This window comes from Poecilia formosa, unplaced genomic scaffold (genome assembly GCF_000485575.1).
Source record: "Poecilia formosa unplaced genomic scaffold, Poecilia_formosa-5.1.2 Scaffold105, whole genome shotgun sequence".
Taxonomy (NCBI): Eukaryota; Metazoa; Chordata; class Actinopteri; order Cyprinodontiformes; family Poeciliidae; genus Poecilia; species Poecilia formosa.
Genome location: NW_006800044.1, coordinates 1,101,943 through 1,126,403, shown reverse-complemented (window position 1 = coordinate 1,126,403; position 24,461 = coordinate 1,101,943). Strand labels below are relative to the sequence as shown.

General features: G+C 40.2%; 4 protein-coding genes across 6 annotated transcripts in view; 1 reads left to right on the top strand and 3 right to left on the bottom strand.

Moving 5' to 3' along the window:
* The window catches only part of LOC103143187 (zinc finger protein 420), a 12,157-nt gene extending 9,701 nt beyond the window's left edge, over nt 1-2,456 (bottom strand). Inside the window, exon 1 of one of the 2 annotated variants that reach the window (XM_016675018.1) lies at nt 1,986-2,456. In XM_016675018.1, coding sequence (XP_016530504.1) covers nt 1,986-2,385 — 400 coding nt within the window. In that variant the 5' untranslated portion in view covers nt 2,386-2,456. Of the gene's footprint in view, nt 1-1,197; nt 1,353-1,985 lie in introns of those variants that run through there. The other variant, XM_016675019.1, reaches the window with a different exon arrangement.
* LOC103143143 (trypsin-3-like) overlaps nt 1-12,855 on the top strand; it is a 19,410-nt gene extending 6,555 nt beyond the window's left edge. Inside the window, exons 2-7 of the mRNA XM_007559560.2 lie at nt 2,058-2,067; nt 11,689-11,751; nt 11,831-11,987; nt 12,084-12,337; nt 12,412-12,548; nt 12,631-12,855. Of these exons, the coding sequence (XP_007559622.1) occupies nt 11,712-11,751; nt 11,831-11,987; nt 12,084-12,337; nt 12,412-12,548; nt 12,631-12,780 (738 nt within the window). The 5' untranslated portion in view covers nt 2,058-2,067; nt 11,689-11,711 and the 3' untranslated portion in view covers nt 12,781-12,855. The remainder of the gene's footprint in view (nt 1-2,057; nt 2,068-11,688; nt 11,752-11,830; nt 11,988-12,083; nt 12,338-12,411; nt 12,549-12,630) is intronic.
* On the bottom strand, nt 2,934-8,917 carry LOC103143144 (myb-related transcription factor, partner of profilin). 2 transcript variants are annotated; one of them, XM_016675020.1, is made up of 4 exons: nt 8,791-8,917; nt 7,784-8,508; nt 5,863-6,288; nt 2,934-5,781 (listed from the first exon to the last, which is right to left on the bottom strand). In XM_016675020.1, the coding sequence occupies exons 2-4, from the start codon at nt 8,037-8,039 to the stop codon at nt 4,976-4,978; spliced, it is 1,488 nt and encodes a 495-aa protein (XP_016530506.1). In that variant the 5' UTR covers nt 8,040-8,508; nt 8,791-8,917; the 3' UTR covers nt 2,934-4,975. The 2 variants fall into 2 exon arrangements, with proteins under 2 accessions (XP_016530506.1, XP_007559623.1); XM_007559561.2 differs by having other exon boundaries at nt 2,934-5,787; nt 8,791-8,916.
* A 2,239-nt stretch (nt 12,856-15,094) lies between the features above and the next one.
* On the bottom strand, nt 15,095-23,043 carry LOC103143141 (zinc finger protein 616). The gene is made up of 3 exons (XM_007559559.2): nt 22,898-23,043; nt 21,023-21,146; nt 15,095-19,727 (listed from the first exon to the last, which is right to left on the bottom strand). The coding sequence occupies exons 2-3, from the start codon at nt 21,134-21,136 to the stop codon at nt 16,416-16,418; spliced, it is 3,426 nt and encodes a 1,141-aa protein (XP_007559621.1). The 5' UTR covers nt 21,137-21,146; nt 22,898-23,043; the 3' UTR covers nt 15,095-16,415.
* Nucleotides 23,044-24,461: the final 1,418 nt, after the last annotated feature.

The following is a 24,461-nucleotide window of genomic DNA, read 5'->3' as shown; positions in this document are numbered from 1 at the left end:
TTTTTTTTTTTTTTTTCCTTTTTGTTAAATCAAAACAATAATTTTGTTTTAATTAAGTGGAATAATATCAGAAAGTATTTGTTATGGTCTCATTTTCTTTACACTCAATGGATGGGGGTTACTATTAGTTATTATGAATTACTTAAATATACATTTGCTCTAGAAAAGTAGCAAAAGTTGGAGGTAATGAGGTCTGAATATATTAGTACGCCTAAAAATATTTAATATTACATAAAAGTGCAACATTTCTTGGCAGAAAGTTAAACAATCCTTTAAATGAGATACATTACACACAGATTAAAATATTTCAAGCTTTTAAGGTTTTGCAATTTTAATGATTATGGCTTAATGGTAAAAAAAACATAAAACTATTTATATTTCTATGCACTCAATATTTGGTTGGGTCTACTCTTGCATGAATTACTGCATCAATGCGCCATGGCAGAGAGGCGATCAGCCTGTAGCTCTGCTGAGGTGTAAAGGAAGCCCAGATTGCTTCTGCCTTCGGATCGTCTGCCTTGTTGGATCTAGTGTCTTTCGTGTACCTCTTGAAGACAGTCCATAGATACTCCATGGGGTTAAAGGTCAGGGGAGCTTGCTGGCCAATCAAGAACAGGAACACTTTTGGTACCTTTGGCAGTGCGGGCAGCTCCAAGTGGTGCTGGAAAATAAAATCAGCATCTCCATGCAGCTCGTCAGCAGAGGGAATCAGGAAATGCTCTAGAATTTCCTGGTAGACGGCAGCAATGACTGTGGGCTTCAGAAAACACAGTGGGCCAACATCAGCATGACATGGCACCCTAAACAATCACTGTGGAAACTTCCACACTGGACTTCTAGCAATGAGGATTCTATGTCTCTCCACTCTTCCTACAGACCCTGGAGTTTTAATTTAAAAATGAAATGCAGAATTCATTTAATTTCATCTGAAAACAGAACTCTGGACCACTGCGCAACAGTCCAGTTCCTTTTCTCCTTAGCACAGGTAAGATGCGTCTGACGTCGTCTCTGGTTCAGGAAAGGCTTGAAACTGGAAATGTGACATTGCAACTATTCGTGGCCCTTCTGTAATGAATTTCATTTGACAGTCCTTTCTGTTGCACATTTGTTGCACACTTCTTCCTCCCACTTAATTTTCTGATAATATGCTTGGATACATAACTTTTAAACAACCAGCTTCTTCAGCAATGGCTCTACCCTCCTTGTAAAGGGTGTCAATGACTGAATTCTGGACATCTGTGAAGTCAGCAGTCATCCCCCATGGTTGTGTAGCCTACTGACCCAGACTGAGGGCCAGTTTAACATTTGAAGGTTCTTTGAGTTAATTAGCTGATCAGGGTGTGGCACCTTGAGTTTCAATTAATGATCTTTTTCAACTCTCATTTTCTGAGACACTGAATTTTGGATGTTCGTTATCTGCAAGTCAAAATCATCCGAATTAATAGAAACCAAGCTTTGGAATATATTGCTGTGTGTGATGATTCTATATAATATAGAAGTTTCACTTTCTCTGATGACTGGTAAATATTTCACTTGTAAGCAATATTATTTTTGTATTAGTATTCTGGTAGAACTGTTTAATTATTTCAAATTACCCTGAAAACCAGCAGTGGAGCGTTTACCTTCAGATTATATCGCCCATCTCTTATTCTGTGCAGAGCTGCAGTAGGACTACAAATTGGAAATGGTTAAATCTGCAATAATCTTTTTTTTTTCCCTGTTTGTACACATGATAACGAACAAAATAAAGACCAACCTCCGAAATGTAGGAAAGTAAACATTGCCACGCTGGTCAAGTGCATGGATAAAGATAGGAAGTCATGTTAAAAGCTGCTAGTCTACAATGTGGGATCCTAGTTTGATTTTGCTATGAAAAATACCGTTAGCAGAGATTAGAGTCTGCACGGGAGCAGGAGGGGATAGTTTACCTCAGGTTAGCCCCAGGCTAAAGCTAACTCTAACGTACAACAACATTGTTGGCATACCACTTTTATCATTTTCCTTCGTCTGGGATTTCGCCCCTTCCTCGTCGTCTTCAGTGTCTGACCAGTCGAAAGCCTGCTGCTGGCTGTCGAGGGCCTCGGCCATTTTTTCGGTCGCTGCACGGTCCTCCGGTGAGACGCATGTCGTTTTGTCTGCTGCTCCAGCAACGGACTCGAGACCAACCTCCCCAGAATGGCTGGCAACAGAGCCCCCGCCGTTGCTGCCAACATCCTCGGCTCCGAGCTCACCGTTGGGGCAGACCCCGTTTTTCTCGCCCGCCGCCTCATCCGTCTGGTTCGGGCTGCATCCCGACTTCGCCCCCGCGGCCTGTTCCCCAGATGTGTCCACCTCCTCTGCGGGGGTTTTCTGTCGATTCGGAGACTTCGGGTCTGCGGCGGCCATGTTTCACCCATGCACCCCCTTGTCCGAAGCACACAAAGATCGTGAAGCCAGGATTACGTTTCCGGTCGCCACCTTCAAAATAAAACCCTCGGTACTGACAAACAGACGAGCTTCATTATCTAAGAAAACACATTTGAAGCTTTAAATTATACATTTCCAGTTTACTGCTGTTGTGACTTTGTTGTTGCACACACTACACGTAAAACTTTATTATAATTCACCATAACTTTTCAACTCGACATGGGGTCAAGCAGCAGGGTCTGTCAAACAACATAACTATATCTCATGTGCTTCTGATGATTGCCAGTTTTGTATTAATTAGTTTCAAATTAAATTATGTAATCAGTTTTGATTTTAATCCCGTTTTTATACTTCACTTACACTTTTTAATGATCCCAAACGATTCAAGGATTTGGATTCATTAAATTTATATTATGTATTTCAATATTTTAAACCACAAACTATTCAGAGACTTAGATTCATTAAGATAAAATGTATATATAAATGACTTTTTACATGCTGTAACAAATCCACAAGTGACCAATGCATTGTTTTTCTGCAGCTCATAGTTGTATTTTATTAAGTTTAGTTACATTTCATCTGACGGCATCTATCTACAAAATATAACTTGTGCAAAACTACATAGATGGCCATTTAATGCTCCTCTGTAACTATTTACAAACACGTTCATGATACTGCATGCAAGATTATCAATAGCTAGCTGCAAGATACTAATGAATGCTTTAAAAGTCCATCATAAACACGAGCTGAAGACTGAATCATACTGTGATGCTTACCTGTTTTTTCCCCATATATATATATATATATATATATATATATATATATATATATATATATACACACACACACACATACATACATATATATTCAAAGAGGCTTTAAAATATAACAATTTTATCTCAAAATGCACCTTCAGAACACAGCTTAATGTTGTCCAGACAAAACCTGGAAAGGTATAATGAAAACTATTGAAACAGAACAAGCACGTGGTGACTAGGCATGGGCCAGTTAGTAGTATCATCATCATCAAAAAAAAAAGAAAAACACACACAACATACCAGAAAAAGTATCACATTTAAGTTTTTTTCCCAACTGTAATGGCGGGTCGGCACTTCTTTAACTTCCTGCTGCACACTGCCTATCTGCTGATTTCTACACTTTTTTTTCTGACACAAGGAAAAAAACAATGTACCTTTTAAGAAATATTACAAAAATTTTGAAACTTTTGTAAAAAAAAAAAAAGTTTTAAGACAAATAATGATAAATCATTATAAATAAATCATAGTTTACCTTAACTAGATGGTAGAGGCCCTGATTCTGCTGTCAAGTGAACCGGGGTTTTAAAAAGTTAGTTGCGAAAACCCTTTTGCACACAGTGCCAGAAAAAGTACTGATCGGAGGCAAAAGGGAGCTTCCCCGCCCCGACCTATTGCTGTAAGCTTAAAGAAAGACAACAGTGGCTCAGGAGTGGAAGTCCGTCCCGTACCCGGTGGGTTGACGCCCTGTCCGTCTCAGTCGTCGAGTCCTTCTGCAACACATTTCACCTGGCGTGGCTGCTGACGGTGGTGCCATCATTGTGTGAAAAACGGATTCTAGTGTAAAGCGCTTCGGAGCCCTCAGACTTGATAAAGTGCTATACAAACGTAGGCCTGTCACCACCTAAAGAAAAGTCCTTAAGGTCTTCCTCGTTTATAACAAAGAAACTTGCATGTTGGAAAATATTTTTGGTTACAAAAAAACATAGATTGTCATGGTGTAAGAACTAAAAAAAAAGTGCTATTTGTTGTTCTCCTTAAGGTGAAAGTTCGGCAGACAACTTGTTTAACTAAAAGCAATTGAACTAGGTTTCATATGTCTCCTTTAAATTTTCATGTTATTACTGTGAAACTTGGCATTTTACACTGAAGCTTGTCATGAAACGAGTGTCTCATTCCAGCCCATGCCTAGTGGCGACCGAATGCCCTGAATAGAAGTGCCACCATTCTGGTTCAATGGGATTTTCTCGTTTTCCCAAACTTTGTTTCCTTTCAGTGAGGGAGCAGAAAATCCAAAAAAGCACAAGCATACATTAGAAGGTACTTACAACAGCTGCAAAACTACAATTTATGGAAACAAGTGCAGATCACGACTACTTTATGATGATGTAGTCAGTCAGGAAAACTGAGTCAGGATTGAATCTGTAAGAGCATCACCGAACTTTGCAGAGAAACATGCGAACTGCGCATCAGAGACTATAGTAAGCCTATTTTTTTTTCCCTCTTGGAAAAGTTTGTAAAGTGAATCCATCACTTTGTTGTTTAAATATTTTCTTACCACAGATTTATGCACACGTTTTTGTGGTACCGAGGGTAATGTAAAGGCCACCCTATTAACTTGAGTCTACTTCAACAAACTGCTCCAGTCCTTTCTGTAAAACAGACCTAAGTACACAATGGCTTACGGATATGGAGTGAGATGAAAAACAGGATATATAACTAGTAATTTTTTTACAGAAATACTGCGAGTAAAAAGAGCATCACATTTTCAAACATCAACAGTTTTTTTTTTCTCTTTTTCTAAAAATACATTCTCAGCGCCGTCTCCTGCGCCTGTGGTCGAGAGCTCTCCCTCGCCGCGGCCGGTGCAGGTTTCCGCTGGTGTTTGCGGCGGGTTCCGGGGGAAAAGTGCCGTGTATTTCTGGGGATGATGGTGCCGATACTACCGCTGGCTGATTATTAGAGTGCTGGGTTACCTGCGGCTGCTGTTGTAGGTGCATTTGATGCTGCTGCGTCTGCTGCAGATGCTGTTGCTCTATGTGCTGTATCTGCTGTGGCTGTAAGTGCTGCTGCTGCTGCTGAGGCGTTTGTGAGGGGTGCGCTTGTTGTCCGCGATGCTGCTGGGGCTGCGGTTGCTGCTGGGCTTCCAGCACTCCCAGAAGCCTTTGCAAGAGGACATTGTTTTGCTGCAGACTGACTGCTAGTGCCTCTTGCGAACCGACGAGGGTTCTCATGTCCTGTCTGAAGCTTTCCCCAAACTCCCGCAGGCTCTTCTCCACCCGATTCCCCAGCTGAATCGCAGCCTCCCCTAAGCCTCGGAGCTCATCTTCGAGCCACGAGCTGCGGGGCGGGGCATCGAGGGGACCCTGCTGCGTCCCGAGTGACGGTTGGGGGCTGCTAGGCTGGGGGCTGCCGTTCAAGAAAGGAGCGCTGTAGAGAGGAGAAGGCGGCAGCCATCGTTCCGACGTAGGTGGGGGTCCGATTCCCAGACCCAGACCCAATCCCAGTTTGTCATCTATGCTGTTTTCCACCGCCTCACACTCAGGCTCCCCCATGTCTCTCTCACGCTCAGAAATGTCCTCCTCTTTCTCCAAAGCATCCCTGTCTGATCCATCCACTCCTACACCTGCGTGATGGGACCAGAAGTTACTGCAAATCCAGCTGCACAAAATAAATAAATAAATAAAAAATCTGTTGCTACCTGGGTCAGAGTCGGGGAAGCAGGGGAAAATAGGTTTTGGTCTGCTGCTTTGCTTCTGCCTCTGCTGCTGGAGCCTCGGACTTGGCTGGGAGGAGCGCCCGAGCATCGATGCCCCCCTGCTGGATGGCAGGTAGCAGCTGCGGTGGCGGGCGTCCGCCAGCCTGCCTCCGTTGCGCCGCTTCAGGTCGTCCCAGCGCTTCTTGACCTCTCGAAGCGTGCGCGGCACTCGGGACACGGCGTTGACCCTCTCCAGGATCCCCGCCCATATGCGCTCCCTCTCTCTCCGCCGGAGTCTCCCGGCGGGACCGAAGAGTTCGCCCTCGCACCGGGTGACTTCTGACACCAGCACCTCCAGCTCCGCCCCGCTGAAACGACTCTTCCTTTTACCCGCTCCGCCGGCGGCCAGCGCCGCCGACATGGCTCTGTCTGTGGAGAAAAGCCATATTTTTACTTGCACTGAATTAAAAAAAACAACTTCTTTTTTTTAAATTGTCAGACATCAAATTAGGAAAAAATAAATAAATTACCTAAAAAAGTTTATTCTGATTTTTGTCAAACAAAACGTTTAATTGTGTTTTAATAATGATGGATAATAAGATAGCACATTTTACTGAAGTGATCAATTTTCATACACAAACATCTAATGTGACATTCATTATTATATATTTTTGTTTCAAAAATTTTAATCTCTATTTATACTTATAATCAACATAAATGATATGATCTTGAACATTGGTCCACTAGGTGTAGCTGCACTATTTTGCAACATTTATGAATCAAAGAGCTATTTACCACATATTTTCACTATATAGAATGTATCTAGTCACAAAGCCACAAAACCTTATTTCTTGAAACATATATTAAAATACAGACATATGCCTGTAATAGCATAGAGAATTAATAAAGATAACACAAAATACTAAAAGGCCCGTTCTTATTTATATGAAATTTGCCATTAATTTGCCCTAGTCCATGCACTGCAAATAAATGTTAATAAATAAAATATCTTCTGCATTTAGTAAACTCAAAGAACATTATAAGAACGTAGGAGCAAAGTGAAATGTGGTCATAATAATTTTAATTGAATAATTTTCTGTTGTTTACATCGTTTCTGTTATAATTCAGAGTCACATTTGAAAATACAAGCCTTATAAGTGACATAAAAGATTGGTAGGAATGTACTTTTGTGTAATATTTACATAAATGACATTTTTAGATGGATAAAATAAATTAATGTCAAAAGATGTTTCTTTCCCCTCATCGATTAAAGCAGAGCTATTTGCAACAAACAAACGGTCTTTTTGATTTTAAAGATAAACTTAACTGCATTTCAGAACAGCGTATAAAGAATGGAGAAAAAAGATTAACTAACTAGTAGCAACAAATCTTATAATGGCCTTACATGCCTGACATTAATTTCAGTTACAAACAGTTTTCAAATCCATGGAACGTTTAGTTTTACAACTGCAAACTTAAATATCGTTACTGGGATTTTATTTATTTAATTTTATTTTATTAAGAGCTTTATTAATTGCATAATTGTAAAGAGAAATTAAATTCTGCCTTATTTACAAAATTTTTGGTGTGCTTGAATTTAATCAACCTATTCTACCAACCGTCTTCTAGAAACACCTAATTCATAAAAAGTCCATCTTAGAGTAATTTAATCTCAGCATAAACTGTTTTTTTTAGAACATCAGTGGCTTAATTAGAGAAACATCCAGACTTTCCTCTGGTTAAACTGCAAATCTACAAATCTCTAATTTTGCTCAACCTCATGAAAACACATCCCCACAGTGAACCATAATGGTGGCAGCATCATGTTGTGGGAAAAGCTTTTCTTCAGAAGGAACAGGGAAGCTGTTCAGAGTTGATAGCTGACTTGCATAGAAACAAACAGCCAAAACTTTTACAAACTTACTTTGCTCAATGGTCAAAAGGTCATCTGATGACATGCCGGGTGCCATAATGTTGGGATGCACCACTACCACGTTGAAGGGAAGTCCTCCAGGTAAGGCGCTGGTCTGGTCACAGCTGTTCTCCGAGTCTTCATCCTCCCTGGGGAAGCCGTTCTCTGAGGCTGCCCCTCCAAAGGCTCCCTCCGGGGACTCCACTTTGATGTGCATGGGAGGTGATTGCTCGTACAGCAGCCCCCCCTCCTCGTAGTACTCAGTCATGGATCAGACCTGGTTTAGAGCAGAACTGACTGGCGGGCCAATTCTGGTACTGGCAATTCTGGTACCCCATTAACTGCAACTCAAAGTTTCATGTAAAGCTTGCATTTTAACATGGTTACTGTTGCACAGACACTCTGAAGTGATTTCTTTGTTTTGTTTTGTTTGTTTCCTTTTCGAAAATACAAAATGTATCTATTTTTAAATACTGTTTTAAACAGTATCCCTTAAGAAAGTCTAAGTCATACTTGAAGAATGGCAATTAAAACAATCATGTTCTCTGATTGTACATTTATAGACACTTTACTGTCTACTTATGGCACCTTCAGTGCATTTCAGCCATTCTCAGCTGCACTGTTGTGTTATTGCTCCCACATTGAGGGTGTATAAGGTGCAGGTTGAGGGCTACACGAACCCCTCCATCTGTCTGACACACAGCAGCATCCTCCAGGTGGAGACTCTCCTCCTAGATCTGAAACACAAAACAAAACACTGCTAACAGCTGGGCTGCACAGTCATGATGCCGCTGCTTGCCATTCTAAAACGCCATTTCTCCTGCTCTGTGTCGCATCGCTGCGCATTTTTTTCTGCACAACATCCGCAATGGTTGCGCATTCCGCATACATTAAGAGCTGGTGTTGAAATGGAGCTAGCCGTTAGCCTGAGCTGCGGGTCAAAGCAGCAGCTTCCTGAGAGCTGTCAGCGTCAAGCTGGGCTGAAGCGGCTAATGGGGAGATAATTCGGTGAGTCCTACCTGAAGACGAGCCCACATGGGAGGCGAGACCAAACAACAACAATGAAAAAGCTCCTGTTAGCAGCCGATACACAGACCCGGAGACAGTCGCTTAATGTTTACGTCATTGGTGGGCGGCGTTCAGGAACAGTCGGCGAGAGACTTGAAGTTTTTTTTTGTTGTTTTTTTGTTTTTTTATCCGACATGCCGAAGCTTGACTACAATTATGCCTTTTTGGAACATTTGCAGCTTTGGGAGACAAAACCAACACCTCCTCTGTATTTTCACATCTCATTATGTCAGGACCACAAACTGCAATGTATTCTCTGTGCTTTTATTTGACAGACCATCACAAAATAGAACAAAATAGAACTGGAAGAAATATCTTTTTCCTGTACAAAAATCTGCAAGGTGTGGCATGCGTTTATATTTATTTATTTATTTATTTATTTATTTATTTATTTATTTATTTATGTAAGTCCAGTACATCCAATTGTCTTCAAAAGTCACATAATTAGTTATTCTTTGTGTAATTTAAATTAAATAAATGCAGCTGTTCTCTGAAGATCTCAAATATTTGTTAAAGAACAATAGTTTTTAAGCAGAGTTAGATTACAAAACAGCTTTAGGAGTTTGAAGCTGGTCTAGTTTGATGGGAAGACGGATCGAGATAAATACAAGGCAGTGTTGGGAGAAACAGGAAGATAACAGCGTGTAGTAAGACTTACTGTATAAAGTAATAAAGCTCCACACATATTCATGTTTAAAATGACCAGATCTAATTTCAATTGAAAATGCTGGCAAAAGATGTGCACAGCTTGCAGACATCTGCCAAAAGATGTCATAATTTCAACAAAATATGGGGACTGAATACAGAATGTGACACTTTTCAGATATGCAACACAAATATGCACCACTTTGAGTAAGGCTTAAGACTGCAAAATGGGAAAATGTGAAAAAAAATTAAGAGTTATAAAGACTTAATTTTATACATAGTGTCATATTTATATGTATGCTTATATTTATACAAAAAAATTCAGAATAAAACAACTAAATTCTCAGAACCACTAACTAGAACAAGTAGTTCAGTCTGATACCTAGAAATATTATGTTTAAACAGAAATAAATAAGTAAGAGTTTTCCTCTCTTCTGCTCTTGACCAGCTTGAAAATGCAGATTTCCTACGTAAAGAAAGATTTTGTGACTGTTCTATCCTGCATCTGCATGTTAAAACTATTAACTTTAGTTTATATTATAAAATGGTGAAAAGCCATTTGAGGTGTCTGGAAATATGTCTGAATTCCCTAAATAACTATTCAGATGAAACAGCACAATTTGCACATGTCTCGTGACTTGATTTCTTAGAAAAGAGAAAGTAAGTTCTTGCTCTGACCATCTGTGTTAAACATACAAAGATAAGGAATCTGTCCAAAGGCAATCTCTCAAAGTACACAAGCCTGTAGGTTTAAACACTTTGGATTCTTACAATTTTTTTAAATGACCAACAAACACAAAAATCTTTTATTTAATTAACAAAACCAACCATTTTAAGTCACTTAAAGAAAAACACTGGATATTTTAACTTATTTGTGTATTTTACGGCAAGAAGCATGTAAGTTGTAAACTTATCAAATATATAAAATAAATAATATAATAAATTGCTCAGACAATTTATTATCAATTATTTAAGACTTTAAACAAATACAAAATGTGTATATTTTCTCCCTAAGATTGGATCTCCAAATGCTTAAGTTATATTTTGCAATATAAAAAGCTGCTAGATTTTGTCGTAAAACTAAAAGAAACAAGATGATCAATTTCCAAGATTTAACTGTATTATTCAGCTGCAAAATTAAGAAAACTGTTGGAGGTAGAAATATGTTTATTAAAAATGTTGCAAGGTTGGGTTGACACTGAACTAATACTTTGTTTAAGCACCTTTTAGTTCAGTTTCAGCATTCAGTCTTATTGGAACAGACATCAAGTGATTTACACTCTTTAACTAAAGACAGTTTTGGAGAGGTTTGAAAGGCTCAAAATGATGTCGTTATACAGCTGTATCAGACGGAACCATAATATGTGTCAAACTGGATGAAATCATAAACATTTCCAAACAGTAGTTAGTTTTGACCCGAAACATTTACTGTCTACTTGAAACAAAGTATGAAAAGGGATTTTATTTTCCACACTGAAGAATTCATGTAAAGTAACAAAAGAATTGCTTTAACTGAGAAAAGCTGAAAAGTTTTGGAATGGCGTAAGGAGGATTCACAAGTAAATTTGGCAGAATTTTTTTCGAGGGTCACATGAAGAGAAGATATGATAGATTAGAAAAAAATGATACAAACCAGTGCGGTGGAAATATTGCCAAAAAAAATGTGGCATGGCATGGTTATAGTCAAAGAAGACTGAAAGCTGAAATAAAATCAAAAAGTACTTCAACAAACATTTTTGAAGGGTATACATGTTTATGAAAAAAAACAAGTTGTTGCAGATTTATTTATTTATATTTTCCTTTAGCAGACTTGTTTGATTTTTCATTTGAGTGGTGCAGAATGTCACTTCATGACGTAAAAACATTTCAAGTGATTAACCATGGACTCATTTTATATGCGATAAAATCTGGAAAATATGACAGGAATATATACACATCTAGGAGCCACTATAGGTCTTAAAATACTTCATTTTAAGTGCACAGACATATTAAAGACTGTCAGATAAGTCAGCTTAAAAACAGGTGATATGTGGGATTCTGTGTTTGTTTTTTTTTATCTTCGACCAGGAGGCTTTTTCCCAGGTGAGATAATATTTAATCACTGAGCAAGTTAGATGGAAAAACCTTGAGAGAAGGGACTGATAAAGAGCGGCGAAGTCAGAGAGTTCCCCTCTATATAAACCCACTGCATCTGCTCCAGAAGTGTGTGGATTCATTAGGTGCAACCATGAAGTACTTTGTTCTCTTGGCTCTTGTTGCTGCAGCTTGTAAGTTTCTGTCAAGGATTCATTTATTCTTGTATTATATTAATTTGAGGCTTTAAAAGTCTTACGCTTTGGTTTACAGATGCTGCTCCCCTTGAGGATGACAAGATCGTTGGTGGCTACGAGTGCAGGAAGAACTCTGTGCCCTACATCGTGTCCCTGAACTCTGGCTACCACTTCTGTGGAGGCTCCCTGATCAGCAGCTCCTGGGCGGTGTCCGCCGCTCACTGCTGGAAGTCGTAAGTCAATCATCTGCGGATGTAGCTTTAAAAGACACTCAAAATTACATTTCACAAAGTTTCAGGGTACGTGTGCAACCTTCCTTCTCTCTGCAGTCGCATCAACGTCCGTCTTGGTGAGCACAACATCGCTGTCACTGAGGGAACAGAGCAGTTCATCGACTCCTCAGTGGTCATCCGTCACCCCAGCTACAACAGCTACACCCTGGACAATGACATCATGCTGATCAAGCTGAGCTCCCCTGCTGCCCTGAACAGCTACGTGAGCACCGTGTCCCTGCCCTCCAGCTGCGTCAGTGCCGGCACTAGCTGTCTGATCTCTGGATGGGGAAACACCCTCAGCTCTGGAAGTCAGTGCCACATCATTTATATACAATGCATCGTAGTTTAGTATGGATATTTATATTTATTTATGATGCTTTAGCCAACTACCCTGATACTCTGAGGTGCGTGGATGCCCCCGTCTTGAGCGACACCAGCTGCAGGAACTCCTACCCTGGAGAGATCACCTCCAACATGATCTGCGTCGGATTCCTGGAGGGAGGCAAGGACTCCTGCCAGGTAGAACACGAACAAAAAACAGCATTTGGTAAAACAGGTACATCTTCAGAGGACTTCAACTCATACCTTCTCTGTGTTTCAGGGTGACTCTGGTGGCCCCGTGGTCTGCAATGGTCAGCTTCAGGGCATTGTGTCCTGGGGTTATGGCTGCGCCCAGGCAAACAGGCCCGGTGTCTACACCAAGGTCTGCAACTACAACAGCTGGATCCAGAGCACCATGGCCTCCAACTAGATGGAGAATAAAGTCATTGAGATCTGTCACGACGCTGAACAATCTCACAATATGACAAATAAATGGTGAAAATAATGTTCTTGTTTGTCTTATTTCCCTGGATAAAAAAAATTCCTTTTCTAAATCAGCACAAAATAAAATAGAAAATAGAAAGCTGTGATTAACAAAAACAGCTTGCACAGTCATGCCAACATTACCATCACGTATGGCCAAAGATAATAAAAAGCACACTTCACTTTAAACCGAATCTGAGTAACACACAACAACTCCAACATAATCTGAGCCGGATTCCTAGAGGCAGGTAAGGACCCCTACCTCGTCTTCTCTCCTCTGTGTATCATTGTCTCCGGTGGCCCCAGGGCACACAAGCTGCAGGGCAGAGTGACCTGGTGTTACAGCTGTGCCATGAGAAAAAGGCATGCTGTGCAAACGTTCATGGCAACGTGTGCAACTACAACACCTGGATTTGCAACATCATGTTCTTAGACTGAGTAAAAAAATTTTTTTTAAAAGTCAGCGATGGATCTGAAGAAACCTTCAACATGACAAACAATAAATAGCTTCAATTCACATCTCTACCTTTGCTTGCTTCACAACATCCACTGCTGAGAAAGCTTCCCAGTTATAAGAACTTCTCTAAATTAGTAAAATATAAAAATAAATATACTTTCTAAAATCATAAAATATTAATCTACAATTGACTAAACTGACTACTGATTATTTCCACTGGTAAATGACAAAGATCATCATGCCATTTATTAAAGGCATGGCCACTGAACCTCAATGTGCTTTAAGCTAGAAGAAGGAAAGCTCTGCCTGTTGTCTGTATTTTTACGTCGAATGTCATTTAAGATTAGTCAGACATTTTGGTGTTTTTGGATGGTGTCCTGGTAAGGATGCCATCTGGGTGTTCTGATGTGCTGATGAGAAACGTCAGTGACTATAGAGTGCGTTCAACCATTTTGTCAGCTAGTGGGGTATGATGCACAGTGCTTTTTTGTGGCGAGGAGTGGATGTCCACAACGAACAGCACGCTAATTTAAACACCAAGTGATTCATGACTCAAGGTATATGATCAAATTTGTGTATTGTATCATCAGAGCTAGTCTGCTATGTCTTGAAGACTTTGGCGAACATAAGGTCGGGGAATTTGATCTGGGGTTGGGTGGGACTGCCAGACGGACCGGGTAAATCCTAATGAGTTGTGAGGATGAACTGGGAACATCTGGAATGGACATGGACTCTGAAAGGGGATTCCATTGCAGATTCAGTTTTCAGAGGCTGAAGGCCTCGGGTTAAGGTTATATATCTACTTGCTCGCCTGGATTAAAAAGAAAAACAAGATCACAAGAATGTAAAGCGCGTCATAAATTCCTCTTGAAATTACTAGTTTTACATCACCGCAGTACACAGTGTGGCTAAACATTACACAAACACAAAGATTTCAAACAACTCGGTGAGATATTCAGGAGCAAATATTCTTCGTACTTTAAAATAGCATGTAAAGTTGATATCAAGTATTTACAGTCGCTGTACATATAGTCAAACATTTTTTCTCATTTTCTTTCACTAAATTAGTCTTGCTGTACCTTTCAACAATTTGGGAAAGCACTTTAAATAAAGTACTTGCAAACAGATTGTTTCAATTTGCCAGCTTCAGATTTCATTCACATCACCAGAAAAATATGTGCTAAACTCACTCAATCACCTTACTGGTATATAATCAAAAATCAGTGGAAATAAATTTAGTGAGCATAGAAAAGACCCTGTGGAGTTTCAAAGGGTTTGTGAGAACGAATGTGTCAAAGTCACTCCAAAGAACAATATGACTAGCTTCCCCATACAGAACATGTCTTGACATTAGTAGCTATTTAAAAGGCTTTTCCAGAAAACATTTAAAAAATGTTAGCAGTTTCAATACTTCGAATTTCTAATACCCTTAAATTCATGGTAGATCTCTTAGGCTGTTACCGACGACTGGTGTGAATCTATGTCAACGCCTCAAAATAAACGCCTGGTAAAATAATAACTGCATACAGTTATTTTACCAACTGTATGCAAGTTATAATAAAAGCAAACTCACACAGTAAATTGTGTTGAATGAATAAAAAGATCTGCACACTCCAGGACTTATGATTTGTATCTGTTTTTCTGATGAAGAGCCAAATATTAAATCCTGCAATGTTCAAGCATCTTTACTTTTTCAGACACTTTGCATGTCTTTTACAGAGATTCCAATAACTGTATTAGTGTTGGAGTCAAGATTCCTCTCATCTTCAAGAAAATAAAAGTTTCATAAGCTTAAAAAAGACAGTTTTATGTGGAAAAAGAAACTTTATTTTTAAGACAAACTATAGCATAAATTTATGTACAACAAAACAAAATGTGTTTCTTAAAAAAAAATGTATTTCATGGTTCCAAAATACTCAAGGCAACAAGACAAGGAGCAAAACATTAATGTTCTGCGAGAGTCCAGATACAACAGGAGGGGCATGTTTGTCGGCCAGTGTACTGATCAGCATATTATAAAATTGAAATCCATCATAATGAACATGTACAAAGCCGGTAATCAGTCTTAAAATCTTAGAAAATACTGATGAGTGTCTGCGACCAAATCTCTTTTCATTTCTGATTGTTCCCATAGAAATAAACCGAGGTCAGAAAACACCAGGTGGATGTTCAGTTCACAGTGACATTTCAAGATCAATTGCACCTCTGCAACTGACTGTCAGGAAAAATATTCAGCCATCCATCAATTCAAAGTAGTATGCTTACAGAACCAGCTCCTGTTATTTTAGAACAGGCACATAAAACAAACCTTTCTCAAGCCATTATTAAATTCCTGATGATCAAGAGGAAGATTCTTTGGGGGGCGAGGGGCGATTATGCTTTTCCTATTTAGAGTAATTTATGCGTACCTAAAACACATTCTTTAGACACAAATCCAATCCCACTATTAAATCTTTGAATCTGGTGAGTAACTCATCTACCCAGAACACTAATAATCCAACATGCTTTTCTGACACACAGCTACAGTTTTAGGCATACTTGAGCAATTTTAAAGTTTCAGAGCTCCACATCTAAAGGTTTTCAGGTAGTTTGCTCAAACTGACAGAAACTATGTTGGTAAACTAAGGTAAGGCGCCTATACAGGTATGGGCTTGTCTCCATGAATACGAGAATCCATATGACAATCTTGTGTAAAAATATCAATGTTTTAAGAAAACAAACAAAATAGCATAAGAGAATATTCCCAAACAACCAAATAGGTACTTATCAGTACGAGAAAAAAAAAAAGAGAGAATTTTAAACGGCTGATAGGCCACTCAAGAGCAACATGGTGCCCCATTTCTTTTTTGTGATGTAAAATTGTATGTTATGAAGATGTAACTTTTTTAAAACCTCAGTACACCTTGATGGCTTTAACTGGCCCATGGCACAAGCAGCTTTACACCGTTTTCATCTTTTTTTTTTCCAGATCTCATGTTAAAGGGGAAGAATCATATATGATCATCTTTCTAAAGTTAAGCTGGTGTCTGGAGATTATCCTATGATTCCTTCAATGTAAACTCTTAACCTCAGCCTTTCAGTGGCACTGGTCTTACCTCACTGACACGCGTTTAAAATGTATTATTTTAAACCAGGCCTCTTGCGTGGTCCATATAATGGTGAAATAGGTCTGAGACTGCAGGAAAAACAACTCCACACACGGCACACTCTAAACTGTCTGAGGAGTCTTTGTTTGATTTGCTGGTATTTTGAGTCCAGGTTGAGTTCACATGTTTTAGGGGTGCAGAAGGTTTTCCAGGGCCCTTTTCTTTAACTTTATTGGTGCCGATTAAATGTGTCCTGTTGGGACAATGAATAGAAGAATCTACGTCTAAAGGTTGCATTGGAGGATTTAGATCTGGGTGTTTTTGTGAAGAGTATAAAACAGAGCTAGTTCTGCCAGCTGAGGGTGCAAATTCGCTAGGTGGGGCAATTTTGGCTTTCGACTGAGAACTGTGAGGGTCAGTGAGCAACACTAAATTGGGCTCCTTGCGTAGGTCTAGCACTGACGAATGGCAGAGCTGATGGGTGAACAGCAGATCAAGAGTCCCAAAGCTACATGTGCACTGCTCGCACTGATAAGGCAGTAAAACTTTCTTCGGCCTCTCTTTGATCCAGTGGTAGTCGGGGTGCTGATTCATGTGCTCTCTGTAAGAACTGGCGAATCGGAAACCCTGCCCGCACCGGGGACACGTGAAACGGCCGCTTGGCTGCCGATGGACCCTCTGGTGAATCCATAGTTTCTTCCAGCTTCCCAGCCTCTTTCCGCACTGGGTACAGGGGAATGTCTGGTTGGGAGAATGGGTGAGCATGTGGGCCCGGAGCCTGCCCATGTGCCGGAACTGACGCCCACAGCTCGGACACAAATATTTCCTGGGATCGGATCTGTTGTCCAACTTGTTTAGCTTTGAGACAACATACGAGACAGGAAGAGCGGGGCTGACTGGGATCTGAAGCGGCTTGCCTAAGTGAGCGGGGCGTCTTTTGCGAACAATGCTTTGCTGTTTTTTCTGGGGTTTAAAATCCGAAGGCGCGACACGAGGCGGACTGTTGCATTTCGAAGTGCTATGCGAAGGCACTCTGTAACGAATCATTGACATCATCTCCTCCTCCTTTATTGAGCTGAACACGTTCCTTTCCGCTGCGCACCGACTCCGGTGGGCTTCGAAGTCAGACATCACGCTGAACAGCTTGTCGCAATACAAGCAGCGGAACAGCTTGGTGCCCGTGTGCTCCTTCATGTGATTGTTGAAGTTCTGCAGGTGTTCGAAAACGTTCTTGCAGATGTAGCACGTGTACGTCAGCAGCGGCTTTATGCGTCTGTTGGCTTGGGAGTCGTTGCTGCCGCTTACCGGTTTGCACGGGTGGTTTTTGGCGTTGCTGTAGTGGGAGAAGGACTTCTCGCAGCGGGTGCAGTTGTAGCGCTTCACAGTCCAGTGCGTCAGCTCGTGCACGCGGAGGAAATAAGACTGCCCGAAAGCTCTGCCACATATGTCACACTTGTAGGGCTTCTCTCCCGTGTGGATGCGGACGTGTCGCTTGAGGGCGGACTGGAACGGGAAGGTCTTGCCGCAGTACTGGCATGTTTTGCTGCTTTTTTTCTCGTCAGATTCATTCTGAATTTCCTGGGCACTCTTGTTGCTTCTGGGTTGGCTTAGATTTTCTATTCTCCTGTTGGGATAAATAAGGGCCGGCTCGTTCACCCCCTGTGTGTGTGTCTCCATATGAGCGGCGAACTGCGAGATGGAGACTCTGATTTTACACAGCTGGCATTTTTGATACATGTTGTTCTTTAGGTGCATCTTGAGATGGAGATTCAAGTTGGAGTTTTTGGTAAAACCTTTCCCACATTCTGCGCATTTGAAGGGCCTCTCTCCTGTATGAATGCGCTGATGGACGATCAACTGAGACAGAAATTTAAATAAACGGCCACAGTAGCCGCATTTTAGCATGTTTTTGCCCCCTTTTTTAACATAAATGATATTATCGTTGACATCTGAGTTGGCTTCTGTCTTCACATTGCCACAGTCGGGTTTCTGTTCAACTTCGGGGGTAGCCTCCTGTTTTTCTACATGGTTGTTGCTTGTGGGAACTTTAAAAACTCTTCTCTTTCTTTTGCCACCTTTCTTACACCTATAGACTGCATGAGCCCTGTTTGGTAATGTAACTGAGGTGTCTGCACTGTTTTGAGAGGCATGATTATCTGACACAGGAGGTAAAGCATTGACCTCTATCTCAATATTCTCAGATTTCACAGTTATAGGTTGTAGTGTTTTTTCAGAGGATGATTCTAAAGCCATGCCAGATGTTTCTGCTTTCTGCACATCTGCAGAGAGCAGATGATCTGGATGATCAGATGAATTAGGAATTTGTAACTGAGACTCCTCTATGCCATTTGTCCTCGAGGACTTCTTTACATCAGAGCTCTCCGTTTGAGAGGGATCTACTAAATCTAATCTGTTCAGTTCCTCTCCAGGACTCTTTTCGGGCTCTGGAAAGGATTGCAACTCTTGTACTAGAGGCTCATCAGCATTAATGTTCCTATCAGTCTCCTGTTTATCAGCACAGTGTTCCACCTGTTTGTCCGTCTCTGCTTCCCCTGTCTCATTGCCCAACACTGGTGAAGCCTCTGTGGAATCATCCAACTTTGCCACTTTGGCTGGAATATTCTCATTAACCAGAGGCTTAGTCCTTCTTCTCCTCCTAATGCCATGATTGTACATCGGGTTACTGTCGTCTGTAGAAGTCCCTTCTGATATCCTTATGTCAGTATTGCTGTCAGAGTTTCCGTTCTCCGTTGAAGGGTGTTGCTCTCCTCTACTCCTCAGGGTCCATCCGAGGTTATTAGATTGACGGGGTGTGGGTAGCTTTGGAGCAGTTTGTTGCAAAGCTGTAGATTCTGATTTTTTTGGCCGTCCTCTTCTTCTTCTTACCTGCAATGTGACCTCACCATCTACTTTGTCACTCAGGACGGCGTCAGAACCTGATTTCTCATCTTGAGATGATCCACTGATTATATGATGGTCTGAATCACCAGTGATGTGGTTGACTGAAGCTGCTGACAAAGCTATTGTGGTGCTGACATCCTCATGCTGATCTGTATCACAACTAGCAGCCTCTGAATCCTTTTTTTCTTCAGTCAAAGTCTGTTTGCCTTTAACATGCCTCCCACGTCTTCGTTTGGCCCTTTTCTTATATGCTGGTGAGTTCACAGAGGCCAGCTGAGGTCCACTGTCCATCCCCACTTGTGACAACGCGTCCTCACTTGGCTGACATTTTAGGTCTGCAGTTGTAGAGCTCGTATGGACGTCAGACTCCATGTGTCCTGACGCTTTTAGAGCAGACTGATTCAGATCTGTCGCACTCATGTCCTCTCCGCACCTCTCACCAGCAGTTGTCTGTTGAATAATGAGGGAAAAGAGGCTTTAACGTACAAGTGTTTGGTTGGAAAACTCTCCAAAAAAATTAAACAAATTTATGATGCACTTTAAATCTTTTTCATGCGACTACAGCATGCAGATAAACAAGTTAGCAAATAATGCAAAGCCACGCAAAAGACTTGACCGCACACAATCTGCCACACATTACAACCAGAAACCACAATATATTTTATTCATATTTAGGCTCTGTCCACGCTGAAACATTTTTTTCCTAAAATGAGAATATTTTTTAGCATTTGTGCTCCATATCTAAAGGGAAACTGCTGCAGAACCTCAGTAAAGGTTTTACAAAAAACTCCATTCATACTTCGTTGTTCCCTATTCTTCTTCTTATGTTTTTCTTTCACTGTGTTTACAGCCGACCTCGTGTGGCGGCTTTATGCAAATGTTCCATACTCCACTTACAGGTCTGTGGAATAAAAACATGCTTTTTGAATGAAACCATTTCTGCAAATGGCTCCATTAGGACGAGGCTGCTTTTTGAAAAAGACAAAAACATTCCCGAATGGATAGGGCCTTAATATAACATGCAACACTACATGGAGGCAGCACCATGCTGTGGGGATCCATTTTTTTTTCCAGCAGAGGCAGCTAAGTTTTTTTTTTTATTTTTAAAGCTGACAGAAATATGGGCTACAAAGAAAGTAAACTTGTTAGAAGCAACAAGTGTTGAGAGTGGAGCAGATATTCACATTCCAGCACTGCACTGACTTAAATATCAAGCCAGAGCTACAACTGAATGGTTTACATAAAAGCATATGTATGTGTTAAAATGGCCCAGTTGAAGTTCAGATATAATCCTAATTGAAAATCTGTGTGAAATATTGAAAACTGCTCTTGGTAATTTCAAAATACTTTAGAATGCAATTCCAGGGAAATGTGATTCTAAAAAATACTGACTTGGGGTGAATAAGAATGCCATGGTCCCTGCACCTTTGGGATCTCTAATTCTAAAAAAAAAAAACAAAAAAAAAAAACAGGCGTCTATTTGCTTCAATTTCACAATTACACAATACCGTTAGCTGGTATTACACATAAAAACCCTATAAAATGTTAGTGTTTGAGGATAAAATATTTAATTGTTCAAAGGGCATGAATACTTTTGCAGGGCCCCATACTTGGAACTGTGAGATAATATGGTGTACTTTAAAATTAAAACTGTAGACGTGCTGCTAAAACTGGCGAGTTTTCAACATCAGCACTTTCTTATAACTCTTGCTTTCCATGCACATTTTTTTTCCTTCAGTGGCTACCTGCTTGCAGTCTGATGGAGCGTGAACAAAACTGCAGGGGGAGCTTGCAGACGTTAAATCAGATTCTGTATTTTGATCACCGCTTCCTTTGCCGAACGACATTTTAGTCCCCATGGCAAAAAGTCTGCAGGGAAGAAAATGACAAACAAGCAGTGATGCGAAATGCAAGAACAACATAATTATAATGTCTGACATCAATATGTAGCATTTGCAGCAGAAAAGCATGGAAAACGTGCCACAGTGGTGGTTTGTGTCAACAGCTTACAAGTGGTTGTTTGCATTGTGCTTGTATGAAGATGATAAACAAGCACGGGCATCATCGTTAATGGTGGTATAAATCTGAAGCAGACAAAGGACTCTTCATTGCATATCAGTGGGGGAAAATATAAAATACACTATTCTATACATCTATAGAGGTTAGAGTTTTTACTTAAAAATGAACAACGTTCAATGTAACTTGTCTGCTGTATGCGATATCCACTAGCTGCAACATAAAAAACACTGAAAGCATCAGGTGCTCTGAGAAATTGTCTGATGACAATCTTGATTTAAACTGATCAGTAATCAGCAAACTGGAAAACAAAATGTACTTCTTTTTCCAATAAGTGGATACATGATACATCAGAGGTAACTTTGAAAATAACAACTCTTTCTGGTGCACGAGTCGCTGCTGAGGGAAATCTAGTGAACTAAAGCTTTGACATGTGCGGTAGTTCATGAAGCAGATGCATCAAACCAGTGCGCTGAATCATGGTTTGGTTACGTGAATGCTGCTTTGGATCCGTCTTCTTTTGGGTTAATCATGTGAAAAAACAAGTGTGTCGCTGAGTGGATTGTCCTTACTGAATGGTGGTCAGTTTTCCAAACACCTACAAACTTATCAATCCCTCCTTCATCTGTTTTTTGCATTTGGATTAGTTTGCACATTTTAAAATATTTCATTTGACTTTATTAGTAGATTCTTAGTAATGCTTTGAGAGAGTGAATGTGGGTCATTTTACAGAAATTGTTTGATTTTATGTTACTATGAGCAAATCATTGTTACTCATAAAGTTAATTAAAACAACTATTTTTGCTCTTTCTATAGGACATGAATAAAATCTGTATTGGCAGATCAGTAAACATTTCTCATCAGTGCGCCTCTAAATGACTTTTTACAGAATAACTCTATTGGTTAGTTGGAGATCATTGATAACGCATCCCAAAACAGCTCATTTACACTGCATATGATCAATAAATACAAAAACATAGGGGAAACTGCATGTCCGCATGTGGAAGCTGCTGCTAACACCAGCCCGCTCTTCACCTCCATTGAACATCTGATGGAGACTTTCTGACTAACAATGACTTGTGTCTGTGCCTCATATTTAACCCCACTTATGCCGATCAGACAAAATGGCACAAACGTGTTTCCCAAGCCTTTTTGTAATGTTTCTCCCCTGCATCCAGACACCAGTTAACATTAGAAACTAATAGCAGAATGACCAACAGTGAATGTGAGGCATTTATGGTTCTGTAGGCCAGTTAGCTAGCTCGGTTTTCTAAAACGTCGCAGGCCAACCGCATCAACCCGTTAACCCCAGCGTCTACTGGCAAAACTTTGTGTATAAACAATAAGGAGTGAGTGAATCGTTTTACAGCTGCAGTTCGTGGAACGTGATAGGTGGTAATAAACACAAAGTGCCTGCTTTACACTGCATCGCCTGCGTGGGGTAAAACCAAGTCGGGATTGGTTTCTGCGTCGCGTGCACGAACCGTTGCTCCGCTAGCTAGCACTAGCTAACTCAAATCTGGCTCTCTCTGAGGCTGTTTGGAAACTTTCTGCGGTGTAACAGTGACCCAGACACGGGGTTGCACACGGGAACCAGGCTTTACCTTCTTTTCGGGCCAGTTTTCTGCAATACGACACTCGTTATCCATGCACAAAGCAGCCAGACTAATGCTAATAGCGCTGTGTGGGTTAACAGAGCGTCTGCTTCCCGTTCCGTCGGAAATGGGATTATTCTCCTGGAGGACTAGCAAAAACTGCACAAAATCCCAAGATGTTTCCACAGTAATGAGGAATACTACAACAGGGTCTTGACAAAACAGAACAATAACTAGACAGCTATATTTAAAAAGACGCTGACCGGAATGTATGTTTTTAGGAATAACAATACCAGCATACACAAATATGTTTTACTTTGAATATATTCCCTAACATTTTGGATACAAATTCAAATGTGTCGTGTGCAAATGCCTCCAATGTAACCCTGGGTCTGAATAAACGGAACGCCTGATGTAGAGTTTAAACTGAGATTTATGGTAATTAAAGTTTTGATGTGACGTTTGCCTACGCTCATCATACACATGAATGGCACTGAGTTTTGCCTTTCAATTTTACATTGGAAACATTAATTTCTTGCAATGTGGAATTAAAAACAACAAAGTAAAACAATTATTGTGTATAATTGCGGTGAAAAAGTATTTTCCCTTCTCCGGGTTTTTTCTGTTTTTGTTTTCGTCACATATATCATACAATCATACAAAGATGACTATAGTAGTTACAAAATGCTGTTTTGTTCTTTAAACATAAATGACATTTTTTTCTCCCGGCACCTCATGCTGTTCACCAAATTTCTAATTGTATTTCCAAACAGCCCAACTTTTCCGTCATTAGAATATTAAACAGAGGAAATTAAGTCATTCAAGCGCCAGCTCTCCGAAAGTAATTTATTTGGTATTTACACTGGCGCTTGTTGTGTAATGACGCTTTCACAAGCAGCCTGTGAATGCCTCATAAACGCATTGATGACGATCTACTTTGCTAAATCACAACAGTTTTTATTTATTTCAAGCTACTCCCTCTGCTGGAGAACCTGTGTAGTTGGGTTGGGGTTATTCCGAAATGTGAGTTGGACAAGAGCAGCGATTACAACTCTCACTTAAGGGTTTAAGCACTTAAATTTAAAAACATACAGTTTTTAAAAATTAACATGTTAGATTTGTTGAAAGATATTTCTGAACATTTGACAACAAAAACGTCACTCTATTTGCGTTTTATTACCTGTCTGTTTCTCAAGGTATAGCACTGCTGATATTTACTTCAAAGTAGGCATTTTGGAAAATATCCATTTCACTATTCTCCTGGCATCTGGACAAATTTAGATCATCTGTGTACAAACAGTCAAGCCCAAAATTATTCATACGTCTGTAAGAACAGAATGACCATGTAATGGAGTATGTTTGTGACAGCAAATGAAACACTCAAAAGATGAAACTGTAAAAAATGTTTTTATTTACATTCTGATGATAAATGGCATGACAATGATTATCTATACCCTTTATAATAATAATAATCAATGGCATTCATTGGCATTACAGCAATCAAATCCTTATAATTGCTGAGGAGCGTTTTGCATGTTCCCTAAGGTTATCTTTGGTGATAAGCCTCAAGTCT

Bases quoted from the DNA above. Each gene is read 5' to 3' on its own strand.
- LOC103143144 (XM_007559561.2), bottom strand. From the start codon at position 8,039: ATGACTGAGTACTACGAGGAGGGGGGGCTGCTGTACGAGCAATCACCT. The intron at 6,289-7,783 runs GTAAGTTTGTAA...TTTTCTCCACAG, and splicing joins CCTTTTGACCATTGAGCAAA to ACAGAGCCATGTCGGCGGCG. The intron at 5,788-5,862 runs GTAGCAACAGAT...CCCATCACGCAG, and splicing joins CTTCCCCGACTCTGACCCAG to GTGTAGGAGTGGATGGATCA.
- LOC103143141 (XM_007559559.2), bottom strand. From the start codon at position 21,136: ATGGGGACTAAAATGTCGTTCGGCAAAGGAAGCGGTGATCAAAATACA. The intron at 19,728-21,022 runs GTAGCCACTGAA...ATTATTCAACAG, and splicing joins CTCCATCAGACTGCAAGCAG to ACAACTGCTGGTGAGAGGTG.